The 25,479-nt window shown below is 54.7% G+C and overlaps 10 protein-coding genes across 10 annotated transcripts; 5 read left to right on the top strand and 5 right to left on the bottom strand.

The window, feature by feature from the left end:
• The first annotated feature begins 481 nt into the window (after positions 1 to 481).
• On the top strand, positions 482 to 2,303 carry BDP81DRAFT_415665 (glutamate-5-semialdehyde dehydrogenase). The gene is made up of 2 exons (XM_060589470.1): positions 482 to 1,053; positions 1,125 to 2,303. Exons 1-2 carry the CDS (start codon positions 753 to 755, stop codon positions 2,171 to 2,173), a joined length of 1,350 nt encoding a protein of 449 aa, XP_060450450.1. The 5' UTR covers positions 482 to 752; the 3' UTR covers positions 2,174 to 2,303.
• Positions 2,304 to 3,491: 1,188 nt separating this feature from the next.
• Positions 3,492 to 5,128, top strand: BDP81DRAFT_389517 (tryptophan RNA-binding attenuator protein-like domain-containing protein; the record flags this gene model as incomplete). Its single annotated transcript, XM_060587271.1, has 5 exons — positions 3,492 to 3,513; positions 3,581 to 3,595; positions 3,662 to 4,794; positions 4,851 to 5,024; positions 5,081 to 5,128. 5 exons carry the CDS (start codon positions 3,492 to 3,494, stop codon positions 5,126 to 5,128), a joined length of 1,392 nt encoding a protein of 463 aa, XP_060450449.1.
• A 1,266-nt stretch (positions 5,129 to 6,394) lies between these two features.
• BDP81DRAFT_497175 (uncharacterized protein) lies at positions 6,395 to 7,946 on the top strand (the record flags this gene model as incomplete). The annotated part of the gene is made up of 1 exon (XM_060595444.1): positions 6,395 to 7,946. The coding sequence occupies one exon, from the start codon at positions 6,395 to 6,397 to the stop codon at positions 7,670 to 7,672; it is 1,278 nt and encodes a 425-aa protein (XP_060450448.1). The 3' UTR covers positions 7,673 to 7,946.
• Positions 7,947 to 8,471: 525 nt separating this feature from the next.
• Positions 8,472 to 10,162, bottom strand: BDP81DRAFT_477986 (amidohydrolase). The gene is made up of 2 exons (XM_060594837.1): positions 9,250 to 10,162; positions 8,472 to 9,173 (listed from the first exon to the last, which is right to left on the bottom strand). The coding sequence occupies exons 1-2, from the start codon at positions 9,890 to 9,892 to the stop codon at positions 8,776 to 8,778; spliced, it is 1,041 nt and encodes a 346-aa protein (XP_060450447.1). The 5' UTR covers positions 9,893 to 10,162; the 3' UTR covers positions 8,472 to 8,775.
• A 952-nt stretch (positions 10,163 to 11,114) lies between these two features.
• On the bottom strand, positions 11,115 to 12,032 carry BDP81DRAFT_445247 (uncharacterized protein; the record flags this gene model as incomplete). The annotated part of the gene is made up of 1 exon (XM_060591931.1): positions 11,115 to 12,032. The coding sequence occupies one exon, from the start codon at positions 12,030 to 12,032 to the stop codon at positions 11,115 to 11,117; it is 918 nt and encodes a 305-aa protein (XP_060450446.1).
• Positions 12,033 to 15,248: 3,216 nt separating this feature from the next.
• BDP81DRAFT_307876 (HD domain-containing protein) lies at positions 15,249 to 15,893 on the top strand (the record flags this gene model as incomplete). The annotated part of the gene is made up of 1 exon (XM_060583398.1): positions 15,249 to 15,893. The coding sequence occupies one exon, from the start codon at positions 15,249 to 15,251 to the stop codon at positions 15,891 to 15,893; it is 645 nt and encodes a 214-aa protein (XP_060450445.1).
• Positions 15,894 to 16,057: 164 nt separating this feature from the next.
• Positions 16,058 to 16,744, bottom strand: BDP81DRAFT_389513 (uncharacterized protein; the record flags this gene model as incomplete). Its single annotated transcript, XM_060587270.1, has 1 exon — positions 16,058 to 16,744. One exon carries the CDS (start codon positions 16,742 to 16,744, stop codon positions 16,058 to 16,060), a length of 687 nt encoding a protein of 228 aa, XP_060450444.1.
• A 2,183-nt stretch (positions 16,745 to 18,927) lies between these two features.
• BDP81DRAFT_308135 (fasciclin domain-containing protein) lies at positions 18,928 to 20,298 on the bottom strand (the record flags this gene model as incomplete). Its single annotated transcript, XM_060583423.1, has 4 exons — positions 18,928 to 19,129; positions 19,200 to 19,346; positions 19,404 to 19,616; positions 19,670 to 20,298. 4 exons carry the CDS (start codon positions 20,296 to 20,298, stop codon positions 18,928 to 18,930), a joined length of 1,191 nt encoding a protein of 396 aa, XP_060450443.1.
• A 2,222-nt stretch (positions 20,299 to 22,520) lies between these two features.
• BDP81DRAFT_445243 (uncharacterized protein) lies at positions 22,521 to 23,297 on the top strand (the record flags this gene model as incomplete). The annotated part of the gene is made up of 1 exon (XM_060591930.1): positions 22,521 to 23,297. One exon carries the CDS (start codon positions 22,521 to 22,523, stop codon positions 23,295 to 23,297), a length of 777 nt encoding a protein of 258 aa, XP_060450442.1.
• A 636-nt stretch (positions 23,298 to 23,933) lies between these two features.
• On the bottom strand, positions 23,934 to 24,574 carry BDP81DRAFT_445242 (glutathione-dependent formaldehyde-activating enzyme; the record flags this gene model as incomplete). The annotated part of the gene is made up of 3 exons (XM_060591929.1): positions 23,934 to 24,014; positions 24,125 to 24,333; positions 24,454 to 24,574. 3 exons carry the CDS (start codon positions 24,572 to 24,574, stop codon positions 23,934 to 23,936), a joined length of 411 nt encoding a protein of 136 aa, XP_060450441.1.
• Positions 24,575 to 25,479: the final 905 nt, after the last annotated feature.

Below are 25,479 nucleotides of genomic sequence, written 5' to 3'. Positions count from 1 at the left end.
AGGGAACAAGAATGCCAGTGTCAGATCGGAGCAAAAGGCAAAAGGCAGAGTCTAGCTAGAACCTTTCACTCTTCAGCGAAGGTTGCCATGGCCGCAGAACGTCAGGCTATGAACCACTCAGGCTTCCCGACCACTTCCCCTTTCGACTGATGATTATTCTGAGTAAATTTTTTTTTTCTTTTTCGAATCATCACCCATTCACTGTCATTCTGCGTGTCAGGGGCAAGCAAGCCTTTGGATCCCCGCTCGCTTGACTGGGCGAGAGTAAATGGGCTAGGAAGTGAGCTGCCGAAAAGAGATGAGTGGACAACCTCGTATCGAACGAAGGCTGTCGCATTTCTATGCAAAGTTACAAGTAGTTGAAAGAGACTTTGAATTTCTGCCTCTGGAACTGTAAGGTTGCTGAATTAAAGTTATCCATGTACTTACTATTGGTGTATGGCAGAGTTGCTTCAACTCAATTAAACAAAACTTTGTGCCCAGTCTCACTGACTCCCTCTGTTCCCCTCCGAGTGCGGGGCTCCAAATTTTCATGGCCAAACATGCTGCCCACCGGGTGGCGCACCGCACCATTAACCAGCATACAAGCCCAGCTGTATCGAGTCGCGAATTGACTCACACCGAACTCCCCTGAGCTTGTAAGTGTATCTTAAAGAAAGGGCAATAAGTCATTGCCCTTTCCAGCTCGACAGCACCAGACTCAATACACACAACTTCATTGGATAGAGCCCTTGACATCCCATCCGCTCACAATGTCCCTCACCAACGCCTCCCCCGTCGACGCCGCAAAGGGTGCGAAATCGGCCTCTCACATCCTCGCGACCCTCCCTGCCGAAGCCCGCAACGACGCCCTGACGGCCATCCACGCCGCTCTCGCCGAGGCCAAGGACGACATTCTGGCCGCCAATGCGCGCGACCTGGAGCTCGCCCGCAAAGCCGCCGCCGATGGCCAATTGAGTCAGAGTCTCGTGTCCCGCCTGGACCTGGGCAAGAAGGGCAAGTTTGAAGATATGCTCAAGGGTATCTTGGACGTGAGAGGTCTCGAGGACCCAGGTATGTGACGCTCACTCACCCACCCAACTCACGAGCACAAAAGCCATTCAGCGCTCTGACGTTAAATATAGTCGGCAAAGTCACACTGAGAACCAAGCTGGACGACGGCCTCATCCTGGAAAGAGTCACCTGCCCCATCGGCGTCCTCCTCATCATCTTCGAGGCCCGTCCCGAGGTCATCGCCAACATCGCCTCTCTGGCCATCAAGTCAGGCAACGCCGCCATCCTCAAGGGCGGCAAGGAATCCACCGAGTCCTTCATCGCAATCTCAAAAGTCATCTCCGCCGCCCTCGACGAGTCCCAGGTGCCCAACCCGGCCGTCCAGCTCGTCACCACCCGCGACGTCATCCCCCAGCTCCTCGCCCTCGACGAGTACATTGACCTCGTCGTCCCCCGCGGCTCCAACGAGCTCGTGCGCTACATCAAGGAGTCGACAAAGATTCCCGTCCTCGGCCACGCCGACGGCCTCTGCTCTATTTACCTGACCGACTCCGCCGACGCCGGAATGGCGGCAAAGGTCCTCGTCGACTCCAAGACGAGTTACCCGGCCGCTTGCAACAGCGTCGAGACCCTGCTCGTTCAGGAGTCCGCCCTCGACTCCGTCTTCCCCGCCGCCGCGGAGGCGTTGGTCGCAGCCGGCGTCACGCTGCACTGCGACGCCAAGTCCAAGGCCGCCCTGCAGTCCAAAATCTCTGGGGATGCAGTCTCGAAGGTCATCGACGCCAAGGACGCCGACTACGATACCGAGTTCCTCAGCCTCGACCTCGCCGTCAAGGTCGTCTCGTCGCTCGAGGAGGCGGTGCAGCACATCCACGCCCACGGGTCCAAGCACACCGAGTGCATCCTCACCTCGTCGTCCGACGATGCCGAGCGGTTCATGGCCGCTGTTGACGCCGCGGGCGTGTACTGGAACGCGTCGACGCGCATGGCGGACGGCATGCGGTACGGCTTCGGCACCGAGGTCGGCATCAGCACCAACAAGATCCACTCGCGCGGACCCGTCGGGCTGGAGGGTCTGATGATTTACAAGTATAAGATTCGGGGCCAGGGACAGGTTTCGTTGGAGTACGGTGAGGGAGAGGGCCAGAAGCCGTTCAAGCACGAGAAGTTGGCTTTCTAAGGGGTAAAAGAGTGTGTAGACAAAAGGAAAAGAGAAAAGCATGGGACCAACGGCGTTAGGTAAGCATCGTGGGGATGACGAAGGAAACGAATAAAAAAATTCCGATAATCTATCTGCGTTGTTTCTTTTGGCTACCTTATTGTTCGCTCTGCTCATTCCTAGTAGAAAATGTCGCTGGCAGTCGGTGCTGGAACCGGCCCCACATTACACGGACGTCTCGCCGGTCCGGTATGGTTCCCTCGGCCGGGTGCCGGTTTCTCTTGGTATTCCGCTCGGGTCTATCACAAGCCAAAGGCAGCTTCTCGATTTGATTCATCTTCTGCAGGTCTCATAAAAACTTCTGGAAGAATGCTTCAAGCAACTTAGCAACGCCTACCCCATCTGTCGTACGGGAAAACACCTTTAAACACCTCAGGTACAATAGGTTTTCCGTTTTCATTGTAGCCAAGCCCATCTATGATCTCTGCAAGAAGTCACAATACCTATGAACAATCTGAAAGAAATCGATTCTTTCACTTCTACATACGGATTTGACGAATTCCTCGAGGCTCAGGGAACGGCATGAGATTCCCGAGAAAAAGGAAAAGAGACCAGGGACCAATGGCAAGGCGAGTCGCCGTTGGACGGCTCTAAGCGCCGCCCCTCTTCACCTGACGCCCAAAAGAGTTAGAGACCCTCTCCATCGCGCTCGGCAGCCCCCAACGATTGGACGACGGTCCAACATCGAAAGCTCACCAATACAACTGCCCTACAAGTGTACCAAAGCTGCCACACTTATATTATGCAGGCCAACGGGAAGCTGGGGGAGGGTGGCGGCGATGCGGCCACCTTTCATGGCTATGACAGGGGGGGTGGGGGCAAGCTTGCTGAGCTGCAGGAAGCTCCGCCGGCTGGCGCGTGGAAAGCTCCCTCTTTAATGGCTCTGGACCCCGAGGCGCCCATTGTCTTTTTGCGCGACAATTGTTTTCTTCCCTTGATTCTTGGTCTCTTGAACATTCTGCTCGGAAGCTTCGGCGACTCTAAGATAAGCGACAAAGGGCTTGCTGTTCGTGAAACTCGAAGCTGACTGCACTCGTATCACGAACGCTCTGCAATTGGGCTGTTGGGTGACAAACTGTAAGTGCGGGGCAGGCGATGGCGATGAGGTGGGATGCGACCAGCTTGGCGTGCGACTGACCTGCTGCCAGATCAACTCACCAATTTGATTTTTTTCCCTCGATCTCTCACCTTGTCTTCTTTTACTGTCCGAATCGGCTTCTTCTCACGATAATCCTACCGAAATATACGCCGCCGAGGAGACGCGACATCCCGCGAGACCATGTCTTCCCAATATTATCCCCGTAAGTCCTTCACTCTCACCCCGCCATAGGGCAAGTCAACGAAACTTGCGCTGACCACCACTTCCAGCTCCTCCATCGGGAGGTATGTTGTTCCAATTGCGCGGAAACTCTCCCCGGATGAAGCGCTGACAAGACACTCAAAATCAAGCCCAGCAAAACTACCCGCCGCCACCGCAATCACCTCCCGCGAACCAGACCAAGTTCTCGTACCCTGCTCCTCCCTCACAACCTCAGCGCAGCCACAGCGGGAGCTATCCTCCGCCGCCTCAGCTTTCGCAAGGGCAGTCGCAGAACTACCCTCCTCCGCCGCAAGCTGCCGGGCAACACAGCAACAACTACCCTCCTCCTCCTCCTCAGTCAAGCACGCCCCACAACTATCCGCCCCCCCCTCAGTCGCCAGGACATGGCGCGAGCTACCCTCCTCCTTCGCAGGCATCACCGAGTCAGGGGAGGCCGTACCCGCCTCCTCCCCAAGGAACCACGACGCCCTCGCAGAACCAGGCGCAATACCCGCCACCTCCCGGTCTTTCTCAGCAGCAGCAGCAGCAGCAGTATCAATCACCCCCTCAACAGTCGCCGCAACCCTCCCCTCAGCACCAGCAACAGCACCAACAGACGCAGCTTCCCCTACGACAATCAGGCACCCCCGATTCGCAGCCTCAATTCTCCCCTCCGCCTCCCGCCTTCGACGGACCGCCCGAGGCCTCCAGCCTGCCAGAGAAGCAATACGTGGAGGAAGCACCGGTCGACACGAGCAACCCGTCCAACCTCGTGGGCGGCGCGCCCCCGCCTCAGCACTTTATCGGCGCCACCGCGACTGTCGACGACGTTGGGACCTTCAACGGCGGCAGCTACCGCATCAGCCACCGCGACAGCAATACCATTCTGACCGTCCAGCTGGCGATGGGCTGCCCGCTGCAGGCGAAGCCCGGCGTCATGGTAGCCATGTCGCATTCCATCACACTCAGGGGCCAGATCAAGTTTAGCATGAAGAAGCTTGTGGCCGGCGCCGAGCTGGCGAGCTCGACTTATGTTGGACCCGGCGAGCTTCTTCTGGCACCTCCTATGCTTGGTGATGTGACCAGTCTGCGTCTCACGGGCAAGGAGACGTGGTCGGTTGGTCAGGATGCCTGGCTGGCTTCTACGCAGGGTGTCATCAAGGACTACAAGCGCCAAGGCCTCAGCAAGGCTATTTTCAGTGGCGAGGGCTTGTATGTGTACAAGATTAGCGGTACTGGTCTGCTCTGGCTGACTAGTTTCGGTGCCATTATCCGCAAAGACGTGAGTCCCAGGCATGCATGGCCATATCCGTGGAGCAGCAGCTGACCAAAACAAAGCTTATGGAAGGCGAAAAGTACGTTGTCGATAACGGACACTTGGTGGCATGGAACGTGAAATACATCATGGAACGAGTCGCCTCCGGCGGTTTCATCTCTGGCCTTTCCTCAGGCGAAGGTCTGGTGTGCAAATTCACCGGCCCAGGGACCGTCTTCATGCAGACGAGGAATGCGGTTAGTTTTCGTCAATCATGTGTGTTGTCCAATTTTACTAACACTTCGGGCCACAGAAACATTTCAGTGCCTACTTGTCTGGACAAGCGACCCAAGGCATGTAATGCGATGGACCCTATTTTGGCTCTGACGTATATACTGGCCGCAGTCCTGTTTGCATACTTTACGCTATCTTGGTTGATCATAAGATGGCATCTTTCCCGAATTATCTATTACATATAGCGTGTTAAAATTGATATCCTCTCTTCTTGACGCATGTTCTTTGACGTTCTTGGATTAAAGTGCATGACACAGTGTGTTGTTGAACTGGCTCTGTACCGGCGGTGGCTTGCAACAGCATGTCAACGATGATGTAAAAACGGTGGATCTAGACTTCCAGGCTGTTTTGAATGACTCCTGACTTACTTGGGTACGAAATGGGCGTCTTTCTCAATGATTTCAAGCCAGTGGAGGGAAGTCGTACTTGGTGAGTCCTTCCTGGCAGTAAGAACCATGAGAACATGCAACCTGCCGTTTCCTCACGTCGATCGTGAACTCCTTCTTCCTTTTCACACCTGCTGCACGGAGCAAACTTTCCGGGTAATTCGACAATAAGCAAACACGACCTCGACGCGTTGGGTTTCCCGCCAACCTCCCTCCATCATTCACATCATCCGTCAACATCACACCCATCACCTCAGCTCTCCAATTTTGGACACATCATCGCAGACTTAAGGGCCTCAGCGCATGCTTTTTACATCAGCGAAGAACTTTCTTCACCTCACTTTGGGTTCATCACGCCTGTCGTCTCTGTCTCCTCTAGCGACTTCCGGCTCCATCGTCCTGCTTCGTACTAGGCTTCCGTCGGGAACACTGCCAACCCGATCCGCCATTTTCGACAGTTCCAGCTGACCGAGCGCATATTCTCTACGGTATGACCTCATTACTCCTCTTCATTTCGGGTAAAACTTGTCATTAACAAAGTCGGCAGAAATATGGAGAAGGCAGCGGTGGCATTAGCCTCCGCTAACTGGCGTAAGCCGTTACTTCCACACGATCAGAATACACCGCAAATCAACATGCGTCGGAGACGAGGAACCTCGAGTACTGATACCGAAATCGACGTGGCTGAGATCGCTAGCAACTGGCGGAAGCCCGTGGCCGGTGTCGCCCCTTTTCAAACCGCGACCGATCCCGCATCAAGAGACAATAGTCATGCCTCAACCAAGGAAAGCGGCATGGTTGATGGCGTGACGAAATGTGCCCTGGTCAATGTCGTACCTGTTCATAGTCAGAGCAAGAGTTCCATCTAGAAGAAGGTTCCTGACTCGGTGGTTTTGGACGTTTTTATCCACGAATGCACCGACGTCAACTGCAATGAACACAACGGCATGTTCAACAACGCAGAGATACGCAGCATTAGAAATGCGAACCGTTTCAAATCGCAAACTCGGCCTGATAACCTAGCCGAATTCAATAAGCAATTAGAGGGGGCCGGAATCACGCCTCGCAAGTCTTCTATGACTGATCTTTTACGTCCTTGCAAGCACGAAGAGAGCGATGACTCTAGCAACAAGAACCACTCTCCAGACCTGCAGAGGGGGCAAATTCTGAGTGACTCGGCCGTCATTCACGACCCAGCAATTATCAACATTGGTTTCCGGGACACCAAGCTAAGAAATAGCGACTCCGGACATGATCAAGATGATCGCTTTCAGGGGCTTTTACGGAAGCTCCAGCGGCCTTTGCAAGACGAACAGTCAAAATACAAGGTTGCCAGAGATGGCGGTACTCGTCCAAGACAAGATTCCGAGGATTCTGGTATTGATACCAGAGGACCGCACAAGGCTCGAACTCTCAACCCACTGGCAAGGGAATTTTCCACCTTTACCCCTCAGACATCCTCAGCTACAGCAGACACGGCCGAAGAGAGGGACAGGAAAACCATTATCTCTCTTCTGGAGCAGATAGCGAGCAAGACTTTCAGTAGAGCTCCCGAACAAGATCCGAATGAGATATTTGCCAACATAATCGCAAAGTTTGGCATCCGAGGAACGCAAGCTTTTCCGCCGTTCAACTTCCCCCCCTCTGTGCCGAGACCAATATTGCATCCGTCACTTTTCCAACAAGTCCCTCCAGCATCTCCTAGTCCAGCTTTTGGCCTACAGAACAACATTATGGCACCTCCACTAGGCACTTCGACCCAAATGCCTGCCGTACCATTCAATCCATCTGCTCCAGGTTTTGCACCATCATTTGCACACAACACAACCGGTCCCCCTCCACTGCCCCTCGGTTCACCGTTCAATCCAATTCGGTCGACTCTACCCTCATCTACCCATGGCTCTGATTCAAGCAACGTTGCCCCAGCTATTGCTTTTGCTCGACAGATGGCCAACAGTCCGTCATTGCCTATTCCCGGGCCTTGGACCGCTCCGTTCCCAACACAAACACCGGTACCACACCACGGGTCTGTGTTGAACGCGAATGCTCCTGTGTTCGGTCCTGCCATGACGCCCAGATGCGCTGCCAAACCACGAGTCCCTGACACGGCTGGCCAGCAGAGTTACGAGGCGTACATCGAGTGGCGTAAGGCAAACGAGCCTGGCTATGCCCTTGAATGCAAGGCAAGACAAGCCAAGAGGGCACTTCGACCTATTCCTGGCTGATTCCATGAGTCAGCTGTGGTCTTGTCATCTCAAAGATTTGGCTATGGAGAGCATTGGAGCACAGAGCATACATCAGTGGACGGGGCAGTTTCATATCAGCTGGCAAAGTCTGGCTTTCTCAGATCAATTCTGAACTGTAGTTTTACGGCGAGATATTCTCATAACGATCGTTGGAGGATGGCAAGGGTGTAGGTGCATACAAGGGCAGGAACTTGAAGAGTAGGATTATGTGTTTTGGGGGCCCTTTGATCATTATTGAGGGGCTGAAATCAAGGATATGGAAAGTTGAGCGAGGAAGGGAAGCTTGAAGCAACTAGAACTGAGCTCATGGGCCGACTCCAGCTGTTTGCATTCAATAAAACTGCGTTATAGCTTATGTACGTGCTCATGAGCGTGTTTTCCCCTCCGGCATTGCTGGCCTTGGGAAACATACTGAATACTGGGAACCTCGACAATTGCCAGGACAGCCACCACCACAGCCTACGCGCCTTCCTCAGGTTCACCAGCCCACATCGCAACCTTTTCATCCGATACCCTTTCTGCCTACCACCCGAGCACCCAACATGCCCTCATATACCCCTCCAAGTCCAATTCTGTCACCAGCGCAGCAGGCGCCCTCTAGGCCGGGGGTCAGGTCAAACTGTGGCGTGGTGGTGGAATGGTTAATGGTCAACAATCATTTATTCACACCAACCAGCCTACTCGACGACAGGCTTAGCGAGTACCCGAGTTCGAATCCCAGCATGAGCACCAAGAGATGTAGCCCCCAGTTCAGCACCGGGGAAGGGGGGGGGAAAGGGGGGTGAACTCTTTTGTCAGTTTAAGTCTTTTGATATTTAGTTATCAGCATAGGAGGGAGGGGGAAAAACACGTTTTGCTTTTTGGTATCTGTGTGCAAAGTCTCAATATCTCCCCGTCGTGAAACTTCATACCCGCGCGCTCCAACGTCAAATCCACCAAATACTATATAGTATCTAGCTAGACGCGACAACCCAGACGAATTCTTTCTTTCTCATGAGCTTCCCATCTGTAAAGCCCAGTGGAGTCATAGCCCATAGCACACAGCCCAATTCAGTCACAAAAAAAAAACACACACAAACTTCTCAAATCCTCTCGATGCCATAGGCCTTGGCCGCGGTACCGCCAAACAGGGCGGCCTGGTCCTCGGGCTCGAGGGTGGCCATGTAGCACGTGCGCTCGACGAGGAGCTTCCACTTGCGCCAGGCCTCGTCGACACCGACGGTGCAGACGGGCCAGTCGGAGCCGAACATTGTGCGGCGGGTGCCAAAGGTGGCGAGGACGACGCCGAGCCAGGGGAAGATTGCCTCAAAGATTGCGTTGGGGTCTTGTCTCTTGAGGGAGTCGGGCATCTCGGAGAAGCCGCCCGAGAGCTTCATGTAGGTTTTGCTGCACTTGGAGAGGGCGTAGATGGCGGTGCGCCAGTGGACGAAGGAGGGGTCTGTTGTGTTGATGATGCCGAGGTCGGGTTTGCAGAGGTGGTCTGGTTTGGGGGGGGGTTATTTGTTAGTTGCTGGTCATGAATGGTATGGGAGGTACTCGAGAGGGGGGGAACTGACTGATGACGAACGTCACCTTCTCCTCCTCCGGAACACCCTCGTGAGCGCGGGAGATAATCTCCAACGCCTCGTCGAGCTGCTTGTTGCCGCGGCGGTGCTGGTCGACGCCCATGTCGAAGACGAAACCCCTCTTGCCCAGGAGCTTCAAGCTGTCGATAAAGTCGTCCGTTAACCCCGTGCCGTGCGGCTTATCCTGCAGCAAATACCGGAACCCGCGAATCCTGAGCCAGACGGCGTCGCCCGCGACCGTCTTGACGTGGTCGAGGTACTTGTCCATGGCGGCGGCGCCGGAGGGCAAGGGAGCCCAGGGGACGATGCCCAGGCAGAGGCTGGCGTGATCCGGGCCGTGGCCCTCGCCGTCGCGGGGTTTCCCTTCTGCGATGCGGCGGAGCCAGGAGACTTCCATCAGGGGGAACTCCCAGCCGGAGGCATCGCGGGCGCCGGCTTCGAGGTCGTGTTTGCGGTCTGTTTCGAGGAAGATGAAGCCCTTTAGGTTGGCTGGGCTGCCGGTGGCGGCGACGTAGTCTTCGACGGAGTGTTGCTTCGCGAGGGGGTTCCCCGGGGTCGGCCAGGCGAGGGTCTCGATTTCTTGCTCTGGGTAGAGGTGGATGTGGGAGTCGATGATGGGGTAGTCGGCGGCCATGGTGGGCTTTGGGGTGGGGCTTTGGAAGGGGGCTGCTGCTTGCCGATACGAGTTTCAAGGGAGGTTGAGTGCTTCGATTCGGGGGGTTCGATTGATATCTTTTCGTCTGGGACGAAGATCGAGGGTGAGGCTGAAGACGACAAAAGTTCAGCGTCGTTGTGTTTGTAGGAGGGAGGACGTCTGAGCTAGGCCAGGAGGAGGACGTGAGATCCCCGCACCTATTTCTTTGACATCGCGGGGTTGCAATAGCGACACACACACACACACCCTTGTCTGCCCCACTGCCGGGTCCCCCCTTTTCTGACGTTGTTGGTCCCCACCGCCTTCTTCAGGGGATCTTTCCCCCGAGCACCGACCTGTTGGCGTTTATTGTGTACCTACGGAGTACTAAGATGGGGACGGGAAGGGGACGGACCACCTCCGGCGCGGACACAACGGCATCTTGTACCGGTCTGCCGGCATCAGCATCATTTACTTGCCATTTTCGGCAACTAAAAGTTCACGATAGCATTTTGAGTGGAATACTCGATGAGAATGCAAAACACCTCAGATGAAATGAGATTTCCAATATTGTCATTGACATTCACGTAGCGGATGCACAGTTCAAAGTTGTGTTCAAATGATGAATAGATTCAGATCGGCATCTATCCATAACCGCCTGTGGCGATTATCTTAACTATCTACATGAAAATTGCTTCATGAAAAAGCAGCCTTGCCCGGGAGCTTTCACAAAGCCCAGCCCCCGGCAGCCGCTTGAAAAACGGTCTCATCCCCAGGAGCGGCGGATGCGCTGGCTCCTATGTCCAACCCCTGGGAGTCTAGGTCTCTCGCATTTTCCTCCCTATTATATGAAGGGAAACGCGAGGATGGCTCCGCTGTTGTCAAGTGAGGGAACATGACAAACGAAACGGGTGAGTTTGGTGTTTCACGCGCGCGGCAGCCAAACACCTCCGTCTTACGGGACAGACGGCGGCGGCGGGCCACCGCGCGGCGCGGGGTCGCAGCATCGACCCACTTGGAACGAGGAGAGGCGGGCGGGCCCGAGACCGGCTCGGTTCGCAAACCGCCTTTTCCTCGGTGGATGCAATGATTAGCACGTCGGCGAGCGCGGGGCAATCGCGCGACGAAATGAATGTACGGGCCACATGGGGGCCTTCTATCTTCGTGTATTTGGTGGTTTTCCTTTTGGTGGTTCCCATCCCAGGGCAGAAATTGAAGCTCTTCACCTGACGACGATGCCGTGGCGGCGGGTGGTGGAGGGAGCGTACTCCTCCTCCTCGTCGGACTCGGAGTCGGAGCAGTCGGAGCTGTCGTCGTAGCCGCAGCGGGCGCCGCCGCAGTCGATCTTGACGCGGTCGCCCTTGCGGGTGATGCCGTAGCGCTCGCAGGTGCAGGTGCTGACGTCGGAGCCGGGGGTGCTGTAGCCGGAGAGCGAGGAGCTGGGGCTGGAGCTGTCGGAGCGGTAGGAGAGGCTGGAGCCGGTGGAGGAGACGGGGGAGCCGGAGGCGGAGAAGTCGGTGACGATGTCCTCCTCGTCGAAGCCGGCGGCGCCGAAGCGGGCGGTGAGCTCCTCAATGGTCTCGTCGTCGCAGTAGTCGCTGTTGAGGATGTGCTGGGTGGCGTGGGGCGACATGGGCTTGGGGGCCTTGATCTGGGAGACGGAGAGGGGGCGGCCCTTGGGGATGTCGCGCGACGAGGAGCGGTGGCGGCTTGACTTGGAGTCCTTGTCCTTGGAGGAGTGGCGGGAGCTGCGGGACGAGGAGTGGGAAGAGGACTTTGAGGAAGACTTGGAGGAGCTGGTGCTGCTTGACTTGGAGCTGGACTTGCTGGATGACTTGGAGCCGGCGGGGAGGTCGAGGATGTTCAACTCGCGGCCGGTGGTGGGCTCAACGGTGGAGGCGACGCTGGGGTTGTGGGCAACGTGGTAGCCGTCGATGATGTAGTAGTACCAGTAGCGGGAGCCGGCGGAGAGAGTGGAGCCGCCAAACTTGAAGGTGCCCTTCCATGAGCCGGACTTGGAGGAAGTCTTATCCTTGGAGAGAGGGAGCTGGCCGACGTAGCCGTCCCAGGAGCCGAGCAAGTGGACGGTCTTGACACCGGAGGAAACACGAAGGGAGAAGGAGAGTTGAGTGGACGACATTATTGCGGTATTTGACGTAAAAGGGTGCTGCGATTAAGTGATTTTGCTGAATAATGTGCGTTGAGCAAGAAATTCCAGATTTCCGTTAATAGGGGGGGGGGACAAGTTGACCGGCAACTTTGGTGATGATTTTGCAAAAAAAGAATTTGGGTATTAGTTTGGAGTGTGGATTAAGATAGAGACCGGCTCTATGGAAAGAAGAAAGAACAAAAAAGGGAGGAGGGGAAAAAACGAAGAACTGGAATTAGTTGTTTGATTGCTTGCTGAAGAGAGAAAGAGGAAAGGGAATCGAAGAGGATGGGATGCTTCCATTATATGGTTTGACCGGCCGTCCCAGGAGGCCCAGGAGAGGCCCTAGTTGAGGCCAACACCACCACCACCACCACCACATCTCTCCTCCACCCTTCTACCTCTGCGCTCCCGTCACCTTATTGTTGTTGTTGGTGGTGGGTTGGAGACCGACAGACAGCCACTCGAGATGCGGTGCTACTGGCGCCGGTTCATGGCCGGAGTAACGCAACGGGGGAGAACTTGTTGCTCGTCAGCACAAGGTGTAAGTAAGTGTGGACCGTGGAGCGTGCCGTAGCGTGCAAAAAAATCAAGCGTCACTCGACTGGGCGACCCAATGAGAGAAGGGCTGGGGAGGGCGAGGCTTGTGGATGGTCGATGCAAGCAACCAATATCACACTGGTGATGAGCTCCGCGGGCGACGTCGAAAAGGATCAGCCGGCCGGGGTTCCCCCCTCGTCCAAGAATGGACATTCACGCAACGACTGTGTACTGTGGTTGGCTGTGTGCCCTTCTCTCCGCGGTGTACTGGCAAATAGGAGCCTGAGCAACATTTCTGTTGATGGGGACCATCGTAGCCGTCACCTCTTGTTGCTCGTTGCCTTAGTGGTGCTACCATGAGTTGGCCGCCGGGATGGGCCAGGTCTGCAAGCTGGGCGGTTAAGCATGGTGAGGGGGAGACTGGGAGAGGTTGAGATCACAGAGAGGAAGAGGAGAGAGTGAGGGGTTCCCTGGGCAGCCGTCGGCGAAAATAGAAGAGAAAAGTGGAGCCGCCCGCGTTCCCTCCGATCTTTGCGTGAGATGTGGGGCCGGTCGCTCTTTTCGGCTTGAAATGGGCGTCTAAATCCCTGCCGTCATTGGCCAATAGCCCACGCTCATCGCTCTTCTGTGCCCGGTCGCTCATCACCCCATCACCAAGTCTTGAAGTGATGTGCTGCAGGTCGAGCCAATCAAGACTATCTGCGGGACGATGCAGGTTTGCGAAAGCATCACCACTCACAAGAAAGCTCCCAGCCCTCCTCATTGCTCAACATCGTAGGGTAGTCAAGAGCTGCCGTCCCGCTGGGATTGGCTCGTCCTCGTGCCCGTGAGAGATGAGCAGAAAAGCCACATCTCTCTCAATTCCCGCACGGTATTCGCCCGTATGGCCGCATCAAGCGGACAGTCAACTGGCACACTGCATCATGCAACGAGTCAATATGCATGCCGTCAGCATGTAAATGCGAGAGCTTTTGCTGAGATTGATGTCCTTCCTCATTGGAGTATCCGTATTGTCAGTTGACGTCCCGTCCTCTTTCCAGCCGCTCGACCAGGGAAGAACCCAAGATGGCGCGAGTCGGAAGAAAGGGAAGGGCAAACATGATGCCAGAAGCCATGTTCCTGGTTCCCTGGCTGCCTGGGTGATGTGCAGACCTGTCTGCGTCCTCCGGTTTGCCAGCTGCTTCCCGTACCTGCCTCGACATCGAACCATGGTAGACTTTTCAGAGATCTGGCGATGCAGAAAATTCGAGGTCAGACTCTGGTAATGTCGACAGAGCTAGATGCCTTGGTCGTATAAGTGCAAGCCGGGACGGATGGTAACGTCCAAAGACAACCCCCACAGACTTGGCCCAAAGGGCTGGAGGAGATCAAACACTACCGAGATCCGGAGCTGGAAAAAGGCGCAGAAAACGGGGCAGCGTACTCCTAAAATGCGTTGCTTCTCTGCCTTGTCTGCCGTGGCAGGCTGGCAGCGCGGGCTTGCCCTGGCGGTCTGGCCCTGTCAGTCGACATGGCCGATCGTGGTGCGGCCCGCCAAGTACAAACTGCCGTCCTCCGCCTTTCGGTCGACATCCGCTGCTGCGTCTGCGTGACCCTTGAGCCATCCACACCTCAGAGGATGATGGATGTGAATTGTAGAAACGGCTCTTGATTTTTCCCTTCTTACCATCCTCCTTCGGTATAGTATCCAAGGTGCGTCATCCGGCTCCATGCGTCTCTAGTCTCGGCGGGTATGTGAGGTCCATCACACTGATGGACTCAAATCCCCGCTGACCGGGACGGCAAGCCCGCTCGTGATATTTCCCTCCATCGTATCTGGGATCTGGGATTCAGAAATGCCTGCCGTGGTTCTGGACCGCAAATGCGAAAGGTCCATCGAGATTGTCACTCCATCAAATTGATCAGAAAGCGAAAAGAGATGGCTGTGAGCCTGTGGCAGCCTAGCAGGACGGCGCCTCGTAAGCTGGCTGCAACTCTGGTATATCGGCCTTGTCCTTGATGCCGACAGATGTCCCACAAGCAACTGCGAGCTTGAAGCGGTCTGACCTCAGAATGGTGAGATCGATGTCGGCTGACAAGCTGAGCGCTCACGAGTGTTACGTGTGTTGCAGCATCACAACAGATGGGCCCTTTGAAATGGTGTTTCCCGGACGCTTGGCCGCCGTCCAAGAGATCTGCAATGGTGTGCTGAGGTCGAGGGTGTGTTGTTTGTCTGTATCCTTTGTTGGAGACGGGAGGACCTGGCGGGAAACAGCGGGATCGCCCGTGAGAGGGATACGCCATGTGGACACTGGAAGCGGTGGTGCCCACCTACAGTCGAGCAAGATCACGTGTCGTGTCCCGTGATAACGCGTTTCGCGTCAACGATCTACTTTGGCGCATCGTAACAAAGTCGCGTTCGGAAATTTGTTACATCGCCGCCGGTCTGAGTCAACGATCCAAGGCAGCAGCCCCTCTTTCATCCTCAATCTAGCTAGACGTCCTCAAGGTAAAGAAAGCCCTGTGGAAAAGGTCGGATTACCAATCCATCAGCGAGAAGTCTTGCCCGTTGCCATTGATAAACGCCATCGACGATCCAGTCTCCTTCAGTTCTTTATACACAATCTTTCTCATCTGTGGAGTTCCAAGATCTATCGGAGATATTCCAACAAAAACCCTGTCTTCAACATGGCTCAAACCGCGTCACCAAGCAACGAGGAGCTCGTCTCCGAGGTGACAAAGCACGTCGAGGCCTACATGGCAAAATACGACGCATCCCACGACTTCAACCACATCAAGCGCGTCGTCTCCCTCGCCCACTGCATCCACGCGCAATCGCCAGCCACCCCAGCCCTGGACAAACCCACAATCACCCTCTCCGCCCTCCTCCACGACGTCGGCGACCGCAAGTACCTCCAGCCCGGCGAGGACGCATCCACCCTCGTCTCCACCCTCCTCCGCTCCCTCGGCGCGGCACCCGAACTCGCGGCCCGCGTGCAGACCATCTGCCTCGGCGTCAGCTACTCCAGCGAGATCAAGGACCCGGCGCGCGTCCGGGCGCTGATTGCAGAGTACCCGGAGCTGGCTGTCGTGCAGGACGCTGACCGCCTAGACGCCATTGGTGCCGTGGGTATTGGGCGGTGCTTCACGTTTGGTGGTGCCAAGGGTGCGCGCAGCATGGACGACTCCATCATCCACTTTGAGGAGAAGCTGGTGAGGCTGGAAGGGATGATGAAGACGAATGCTGGGAGGGAGATGGCGCGGGAGCGGACCAAGAGGCTTCTCACCTTCATGGAGTGGTGGCAGGATGAGGCCGGTCCTATCAGCGCCTGAGAGGGCTTCCATTCTTTGCACGGATATGATTTTTCCCTTCGATTCAACTCGATACCCAGCTTTGTTTTTGATATTACAGTCCATGTTTCAACGCCGACTATTACGATTACTCGAAATAAGAACACCCCATCCTCTGAACGCCCGATCCCTCCTTGTTACTCAACTCAGTTCCCTTCCTGCATCACCATGCCCTCCCTCCTCCTCTCCATCTCAAGCCTAACCCGTTTCCGAGCCTGCCTGTACCGCCACGCCCAGTCCACCAACCCAAGAAGCGGCAATACCAGCACGTCCAAAACCCTGATGGACGTCCGCAGCGTAAAATCATCAGGCACCCGATGCCGGCCAAACGACGAGCAGAGCGTATTGACCCAATACAGCGCCACCTCCCTCAACAACTCGCGCCCCTCAAAATTATACAAAAACGCGAACCCGCTCCCGTCCTGGCCCCACGGCAGCGTCTGGCCCCGTAACCTCTTGTCCACCACAACGCCCCAGTCGTCGTCCCGCGCCAACATGAACACCGCGACCGCCCCGCGGCGCATGAGCTGCCTGTCGGGGCCGTCGAACCAGAGGAGCGTCGCAACGAGGCACGCCCAGGGCAGCCGGTCCCGCAGCCGGAAGTAGTACAGGAACGAGGCGTAGAGGTAGGCGACGCAGGAGGTGGCGACGAGGACGGTGATGTCGAGGGGTCCGCTGCTGGTGGTGGAGAAGAAGAAGAAGAGGACCATGAGCGGGTAGGTCGCCATGAGGAGACGGAGCTGGTTCGTGATGGAGACCCACCCTTCCCAGGCGATGGCGGCCAGGACCTCCCAGATGATTGCGGGGAGATCGCCGACGGCGCGGAGGATCATGACCGATACGTGGGTCCCTCCTCTCGGAGGCCGCTGAGCCCCCATCGGTGGTCCGCCCGGGGTTTTTTTTCTTTGGTTTTTGGTTTTTTGGTGCTTGTGGAGCGGGAAGACGTTTGGGTTTCTGCCCGTTTGGCGGTACAGAGTACGGAGAGTGAGATGGAGGTTTTGGCCGAGGACCGCGGGGCCGTGTGACTGATTCGAGGTGAAGATGGTAGTATGAACTGTTGAATTCCCTCCAACTTCTCTCCTTCCTTTTTTTTTTTTTTTTCCTGCTCGAAGGGAGGGGGGAGGAAGGGGGAACTACTTTTCGGAGCTGGCGCGGACTCTAGGGGAACAGCTCAGCAAGAAGCAAGAAGACCAAGGATTGTGTCTTACCTTAGTTCCCTCCCTTAGCTTCAGGACGGACCCCCCACGCAAACGCACCAAAGGGCGCCACAAAATATGATCCTAATCTCCAGTAATAAGGGACCCAAGCGGATGATAATGCTGGCTCTGGTCCCGGTCTTCTCAATAGTCAAAGTGACGTATCCGTAGACAAGAGCTCCGGTTTTTTGTGCCTGGATGATTGGGTTCTCGGTGTCTAGTCATAAAGGGAGCGGGCGTGCCGAGTTATCCTTGACTTGGAAGTGAACTTTCACATCTCGTAGTGACACTTTTTGACAGCTCTCATACCACTATCTCAGTACCGATAAACAACAATTGGTTTCGGCTCCATGAAACGAAACTCGACTGTAAGCAAGAAAGCGGCGGAAAGCGGGCCGGCCGGATGAGGTTGCCATTTAGATCCTTGGACAAGCAAAGTCGGTGAGGATTCCAGAGGGCAGAGGCATCCCGCGTTGCTAGGGTTCTCGCCCTCTTTCCATATGTAAGACATTTCTCTTGGCAATCTTCGAGAAAAGGTCGTATCTTGACCTCAAGTTATGATATGACAGACATTGACAACGGCATAGCAACGGCCTACGGAAAGCGTCACCTGGGTTACTGACAATTGATGTCGGAAGAGCAGCAACGTTGGACATCATTCAACTTGGCTTGTGTACCTAGGCTACTCTGCTACATGTCCCCCTTTATTTCCTTGACCAAGCAGAGTCTAGGTATACTGCCATGCAGAAGCAGCATCAGGCGCATGCTCTGCTACCAAAACTGTTGAAGCTAAATGACACATCTTCCGAATCTACCTACCAACGGCACTTGACATGATCCTCCCGGACTGCAGAGACTCGAGGAAAGAAGTCTTCATCTTAGCTGCAATCGACATGGAAAACGATTTCACCTTGGTGATCGTGTTGCCAACGTCACTCAAAAGTCAGATGCGTTTCCTTCTCCGGTGGTCAGGTATCAAAATACCAAAACATCAAAAAAATAATCCGATCCCAGTTGAAAAAAGAGTTCACTCCCCCTCCCCCGGTGCTGAACTGGGGGCTACATCTCTTGGTGCTCATGCTGGGATCGTATGCGGACTCGAAATCGTAGCCTGTCGTCGGGTAGGCTGTTGGCGTAACTTGATTGTTGACCATGGACCACTCCACCACCCAGCCAGTTTGACCTGACCCCCGACCTAGAGGGCGCCTGCTGGCTGGTGATCGGAATGGAATTGACGGGACCTATATGGGCTTGCTCTCGTGGTGTTTTCATCTGAAAGGTTTGTTTATTCCAGGGCTGGTAGCGCCACGCGCCTTCTCTCACTCGATGCCCCACAACTCTGCCTGCAGATGACCACAGTTTCGTACACTCCCTACCTACTTCCTTAGAATACCTGCCAGTTTTAACGATTTCAGTGCTTATGATAGAAACCCGGCTTGGGTGAAGGCACAGTCACCAGGGAGGCTTCGGCTTCAGCTGGTAACTCACCATCAGCCGGTTTCCATTCAGAACGACCACCCAATCAGAGTGTTGGGATGAGAGGTAAATACCCGACGAGAGCTTCGAATAAGGTACAGGAAGACGTGTAGTATGGTATATATATATAGCAAATGAAGTTCGCACAATGATCTTTTTTGTTGGCATAGCTCCAATGGTAGTTTGGGGACTCGCACCGTTCCTTCTTCCCAGTGAGCACTTTGCTCAACCATGATCGCAACTACCTTTACCTTCCCAGTTCCCAGACTACAGCATCCTTCTTCCTTTCAATCTTCCTTTCCGGAGCAAAATGCCTCCCCCCCCCCCCCCTGAGAAACATGACTTCACACGAGCAGCACACCGGCTGCAAGAGCAATGACTGCGGCGGCGCGAATGTTTTCTGAAATGGGGTTCCCGGCGTTCGGCGGTGTAGCAGTCGAAGTAGGACTAGCTGTGCCCGTCCCGGTAGGAGAGGAAGTCGAGGAGTCCGGCAGGGCATTGGCAGACATGACGCGGTCCAAGATGTGGATGAGTCCGTTGTTGGTTCTGTCACGAGTTATCAGTTCTATTGCCTACAGCTTCGGGTCGAACAGTCAAATGACCTTGTACTACTTACAGGACATTGGGGCTGATGACCTTTGCGTCGTTGAACCAGATCTCGTTGTCCTTGATCGTGACGCGGACAGTTACATTGGCCATGGAGGTGAACTCCTGACCATCCATGAGGAAGTCGCTGTAAGCCGCTTGAGGTAGAGTGTGGAAGCTTTTCCCAGGTTAGTCGAACGAAAGCTTCATTCCTACTTTATGGCTTGCAACTCACAGCAACGCGTTTTTGAGGTCTTCGTTTCCGAGAGAACTCTGAGGACTACCTGCCTCCTTGAAAGCTGCGGTGTTAGGTCCCAAGCACGTGATGTTGGCGGTATTGTCGAGTTGCTTCCACAGGTTGATCTTGTCCAAGGCATCCCCGAGAGCCGATAATGAGCTTGACAGCTTCTTGATGGTAGTAGAGCATATCGTCGGCGCTTCTAGAACACTTTGAAGCCATCAGCATGAGTCTCTTAATGCAGGCCTACAGCATTGACTTACGCATCAACAGATTGGAAGTATCCGCCGTCCCACACCCCGTCGATCGACGTGAGCTCCGCAGTCTCACCAAGACCACCACGTAGGCTTGCGGTGTGATCATCGGAAGAAGTTGCTTGCCTGACTCTGAATTTGGTGGGATTTATGGTGCTCGGCGAAACAAAGAGTACTTGACCCTTAGCATCGTCGCCGTACTGATCGATCATGGCCGGGCCAGGCGTCCGAAGGTTGAAGAGCTCATCTCGAAGTTTGGTCGGAATTGTGATGCCCCTGGGCGCGCTGAAGTTCGAGGCCGTCAACGGGGCATCTAGAGTATGATATCGGAAGACGGTCAAAAGTTGGCTCACGGGAAGCTGCGTGATTTCGCTAATGTTGGCCTGTTGAAGGAACTTGGTGAACGCATCATTGGTCGGCACTAGAAGGGTGACTTTGTTCTTAGTCCCGGCGGTTATGTTGCTTATGATGCTCGGATAGCTGTTCAGAATTTCGTTGAACGTGGAGAGATCGGCGTGGCTTGACAACGCAGTGCTGAGACTCTGCTGGGCCTGCCGCGAATGTATGGATGGATCAATAGCCAAAGCCAGCGGCGCAAGACTGATGACGGCGACAGCGAGTTCTTGGATGGAGCGCATACTTGCAGTATGAACCCTGGACGAGTGACTTATTCAAGACAAACGTGGAGCTCGCGGGCAAATAATCTCAGAGGGCGAGGAGTGCCATATAAGCAGTCGTCTGCTTGCTCCTCAGCCGCACAAGCCAGACGTATGGCTGAGCCTAGCTGAAGATAGTGTCCTTCCAGCTTCAGCGCCAGTGCAAGCACGTTGCCTGCATCGTTTCTGCCACAATGCAAGCCAGGCCAAGCCTGAAAGCCGATCGGGAGGCTAGGGCGGCGGCTTACTATAACACAAGATAGACATTGAAGTGATATAGCGCCACAACAAAGACACTCGGGCTTGGTAGGCGATAAATTCGGGAATTGATTTCAATTTCGTATTCGAAGTATTGAATTGTGGCTGTATACGCACGAAGCGGCACTAGAATCCGTAGGGCTGACGGTTGGCGTGGAAAAGCTGATTCTTGTGGAGCTTCGAGGATTCTAAGGTTCATCTAAGCATCAAGTGAGAGGCGCGCTATAAAGCGTAGGATGCCTCCTTTGAATGTGTTCTCATGCTAAGAAAAAAGTTGCCAGTCCAATTTCAAAAGCGCGGGAAACTCCTCGACTAATCTGTTTCTCTGTCGTTGGGGGTTCGTTAAACGACGAGGGAGGTGCGTCGTCGAACAGATCAACGTCCTTCCTACCACATGGGGACCTTCACAGTGAGATACAGGCAAGACCATGCTTACACTAGCAAGCTTAAATTAATCCCTGCGGCGTAGCCTGCAGGAACCGAGTGGACGCAGGAAGCTCAGAAAGTCGGTGGTGGTTGTAGCAGGCACGTGGTTGAAGGCGCCTTAAAGCTGAGGTGATGACAGCAGCACCTCAGTCATTCGATGCAGTTACCTTGCCTTGTTGGTAAGAGAGAAGCATCCTAGGAGTGGTCCCTTACTCCTTCTTGACTCAAATGTGTCTGCAGCAGGTACTGTTGGAGCATCGACCTTGATCGTAGAACATGTCATGACACTTTCCTTGGGGCTAGCTTTCCATTTCGTTGGCGACTGGAGGAAGTGGTCCTAACAATAGTAGGTCGAGTCGTTCCTTCAGAGGTAGCAGTTGCCATTTGACTTGTCACGAGTGATCCGACCGTATGGAGGGCAAGATGAGGCAGAGATTGTCAGTCCTCGGACTGGCAGCAACTCATTTCACCCATTGGTACCTCGCACGATGGTTCATAAGCACTTACTACTTTTGTCCCCGCAAAAGAAAGGCCGGGACGGTGAGGGTCCAACGCCAAAGTACCTTACCTCAATACCTTGCAATGGAGTCGACGATGCTTATGGATACTGCTTCTCTTGGCAACAGGGAATGCCCTTCTGCCCGGCACCCCGGACGCCTTCGATAAGGTGTTGCTCCCCTGCCAAAAAACCAACAGGACAAGCATTGGCTCCATACTTTCGCCCGAGCTTCCATCAGTTGAAGGTGTGGACAGTGCCATCCTTGTACAGCTAGTCCAACTCGGCGCAAAATCATCCTCGACTGTGACTGGACAATTTGCAGCCTGTCTATGAGAGTGACTGAGGTGTTCAACTGTGCCGCAGTATCAATTTCCGCCGGCGTGAGAGACCGTCTGCTCTGGCAACATTCCCCCGAACAGACCTTGCCGTTAATGGCGCATTGGGGATGGTAATGACGGCAAAACGTATTTCTGCATGCCCCAAGGAAAACAAGGGACACCGAAAGGGTAAGTAAGGTCTGAACACCAAAGTTCCAAACTTTGTACACTATATCCTGCCCACGACGCCTTCCCCGTTTAACCCGGTTCGACGCATGCGCTCTCATGCCGGTTCCTTCCCCCTCCTGGATGCTAGACAAGGCAGCCAAGGTCGGGTGAGTTGAGGTAAGGTGAGGTACGAACACCCAGATTGGCAAATATGGCAGTCACGGCAAGAGAGCACTTGTGATACAGGCAGCTGCCTACCTAATCATTGAACAATGCCCTTGTGTTGCTCTTCTTCTTAATCTCTTCCTCTCAATCCCCTCCCCAATCCATCTCTTCTTCTCCCATCCAACTACATTGTACACATCGTCAAAGTCTTCCATAACTGCCTTCACCACTTACACCAGCAAGCCCCAAGTTCTTTTGGAATCCCCACATCCATTGCCATTGCATCTATCCTCTTCAAGAATTTCTTCGTTGCCAAACTCCTTACCACTACGCCACTTCAACCAGCTCGTCAAAGCACAAACCGCACCAAGATGAGACAGACAGCCATCATCGCTGGCCTCGCAGCCATGCTTCCATCTCCCGCACAGGCTTGGTCTATCCCAGCCCTTCTCGACACCCGCCAGACCAGCCGTCCCTACCAAGACGTTGTCTGCAAGCCTCAGACAGGTTCTGGTGCCCAGCTTCCCCCTTGCGTCCAGATTGAGAACATTGAGTTCGCCTGTCAACCCAATGGCACCAACCCCATCGACTATGAGGCACACGCTCAATGCATCTGCGGGGGTAGCTTCTTCGCTGAGAAGTTGGCCTGCGAGCGATGCCTCACTATTCACGGCCTCCGCAGCGAGCGAAACCTGACATTCTACAGCGGCATCCTTTCATCTGCCTCCAATGTTCTCTGCACAGGTACTCCCACTGCAGTTTTTGCCAGCATCTACTCTGGCATCGAGGCTGCTGCCACTCCCTTGACGACCGGAGCGACTGCCACAAGCGATCAAGCTCCCAGCAACACGGCCATTTCTCTCTACTATACCGCTAGCGGCCCTCAGGGACCTGGCACTATCACTGGTGCAGCTGCGAGTGCTACTGCTGTTACTAGCCGCACGACGACGAGCCCTTCTACTGCTGCGACTGGCTCAGCTTCGGGAGCAACTGGCAGTTCATCTACCCGCGCTTCAACTGCCACCACCGGTACAGCTTCGGGTGCCGCGGCCACGAGCTCAACCGCTGGCAATGGTGCGATGCCAAACTATGCTGCAGGTGGACTCTTGATGGGTGCTGCTGGTATTGCAGTTCTTGCAGGACTTTGAGAGCTTATTAAGAGGCAGTATGGTGGTCATTGTGGGAGGAAGGGCCGGCCTTTGAGAGATGCTTGGTGGTGGAAGTAATGATAACATTGACTACTGTTCACGATTCAAGTATTAATGAACATGGCATGAATGCACTTTGCCCGTCCCCTTTGATTGAGCTGTGACCATAATCATACCCTTGGATCGTGTAACCAGGTGAGACGCTAAATCTACAAATCGGACTTTCTGACATTCAATGCGGGAGTCGCGGCAACGACAGTATTTTGGGCGAGGGTGTCACTCGATGCCGAGGCGGAATCGATTCTATCTTCATAGAGTAATTGCCTTGCATTCAATTTCTAAAGGTTCCTTCCGATAATCTCGTCCGAGCTAAGCTAATAGCTGGGTATACTTGGGTAACGACGGACGTGGGTCATTGGGAGGTCGAGTCGACCCCCGATGCCATCATAACCCTCCAGGTTCTCACGCCAGTCCACCACACCCACAAACTCCCCACACCCGGCTGATCCATGCTGTCCTTGCTCCTCCACCGTCCGCAGCATATAAGTTGGATCCCAGACCCTCCATCCAAGGACCTAGGGGTATATCCCATCTTACACGCATCTCAACTCTGTTGAATACTTCGTACGTCCGGATTTACTCGGGCATGTGCTTGAAAGGCTTTGCCAAGTTCTCCTGGCAGAATGGCAGCTTGCCGACGGTCCAGATTTCAGTATCCTGGAGACAACCCATTAGCCACAGCGTTCGTCTATGCGCCAGCCCGGAACGAAACCACGACAATTGAGAGAGTATCTTCAATCGATACTAGGGACCACCGCTCGACTTACTGGCTTCAGGTTCTTCTTGATCTCGGTATCGAGGGTACCCGCCTTGAGGGCGATGATCTCCGGGGCCGCATCGGGGTCGTGAGCAATTGGCGAGCCACACTCGGAGCAGAAGATGCGGTGAACATCCTTGCCTGACGAGCCCTTGCCCGCCCAGCTCTTTGTAGGGCCGTTGATGGTGAGCTTATCCTTGGGAACAACAGCGACGAGGGCTAATCAGAGTCAGCAGTCGGTACACACCTAGTACACACCCACGTTACAAGCCGAGGGGCCAAGCAAGCCGCTTCCATGCTACAATATTGCGATTTGAGAAAGCAGGAGAGAGCACGTACAGTATGTCGAACCACTCTGGCGCTGGCAATCGTCGCAGTGGTCGTAGCCGGTGATGAGCGGGGCATCGACGTCCACCTTGTAGGTGACGGCCTTGCAGAGGCAGTGTCCCGTAAGAGGCATGTTGGCTATGTAAACCGAGGTCGTAGAGGTACGTTGAAAAAGGTTCTGGGTTCTTCGAGAATAGCAACAGGTTCAAAGTCGTTGAAAGACAGTGCAGTGCAGCAAGACTTCCAAGCGGACAAACACCAGATGGGAGCAAGCCCTTTTTGTCTCTGGCGATGGAGGGGGCGGGGTATCTGGTGGCGCATCAAGTTTTAGCTGGCGACCTCCGAACACCACTTGAGGCGCTGACATATTTCCGACGACGTCACTTACCCTATTGAGGTACCAATCAATCCTGGAGCCAAACCGGATGAGCGGGGAGGAGTGTCCGAAACCGTGGGATGGGAGTTTCCGATGGTGAATTGGCTGCGACCACGACTCAAGCTACGGTATTGAGACGTTGAGGAAAGACTTTCCGATAATTGGCGCTTGTGCTTTTTTCTTTGGGAGAGAAGATGATCAACAGCATTCTCGAGGGAAAACAACTTCGTTTTATACATCCGACGAGTCCTTCGCAAAGCTTCGAGACACCACCCCTTTCGTGGCGGTAGACTTGGGCTCGCTCGGAGCCGGGACATCGAACACAACCCAACCCTGGAAACAAGACCTTGGACGACTTTGGAAAGCAGTGAGGAGAAGGGGTCCACCAATTCAAGAAACGTTTCTGTCAGCGCTGCAGGCCACGGCGATCCTGAGTTCCTTGGCGTTTCTATTCGACCTGCGGGCAGCTTATCCTTGTTGCACCGTATATCAACGAGGGCCTGGATGACATCCTTGCTCTCGAATTCGCTACATACCCGACAAAGTACAGCACAGCACAACGCTAGAATATACCGGGGCCCGGTCAGGATATGTTAAGGGCGAGCGCTTTTCGACTCAATCTGTTGGACTATGCTAGTCAGGCGAGCATTGGATGTTGATGT

The sequence above is a fragment of the Colletotrichum phormii genome, assembly GCF_030913505.1.
Source record: "Colletotrichum phormii strain CBS 102054 chromosome Unknown BDP81scaffold_2, whole genome shotgun sequence".
Taxonomy (NCBI): Eukaryota; Fungi; Ascomycota; class Sordariomycetes; order Glomerellales; family Glomerellaceae; genus Colletotrichum; species Colletotrichum phormii.
The sequence above is the reverse complement of the archived record's forward strand: the minus strand, read 5'-3'. Positions and strand labels throughout refer to the sequence as shown.

What these genes read in the sequence shown, in the direction of transcription:
- BDP81DRAFT_415665 (XM_060589470.1), top strand. Translation starts at nt 753, where the DNA reads ATGTCCCTCACCAACGCCTCCCCCGTCGACGCCGCAAAGGGTGCGAAA. An exon ending in GAGAGGTCTCGAGGACCCAG is followed by an intron (nt 1,054 to 1,124) that starts GTATGTGACGCT and finishes CGTTAAATATAG; the next exon opens with TCGGCAAAGTCACACTGAGA.
- BDP81DRAFT_477986 (XM_060594837.1), bottom strand. Translation starts at nt 9,892, where the DNA reads ATGGCCGCCGACTACCCCATCATCGACTCCCACATCCACCTCTACCCA. An exon ending in GAAGGTGACGTTCGTCATCA is followed by an intron (nt 9,174 to 9,249) that starts GTCAGTTCCCCC and finishes CCCCCAAACCAG; the next exon opens with ACCACCTCTGCAAACCCGAC.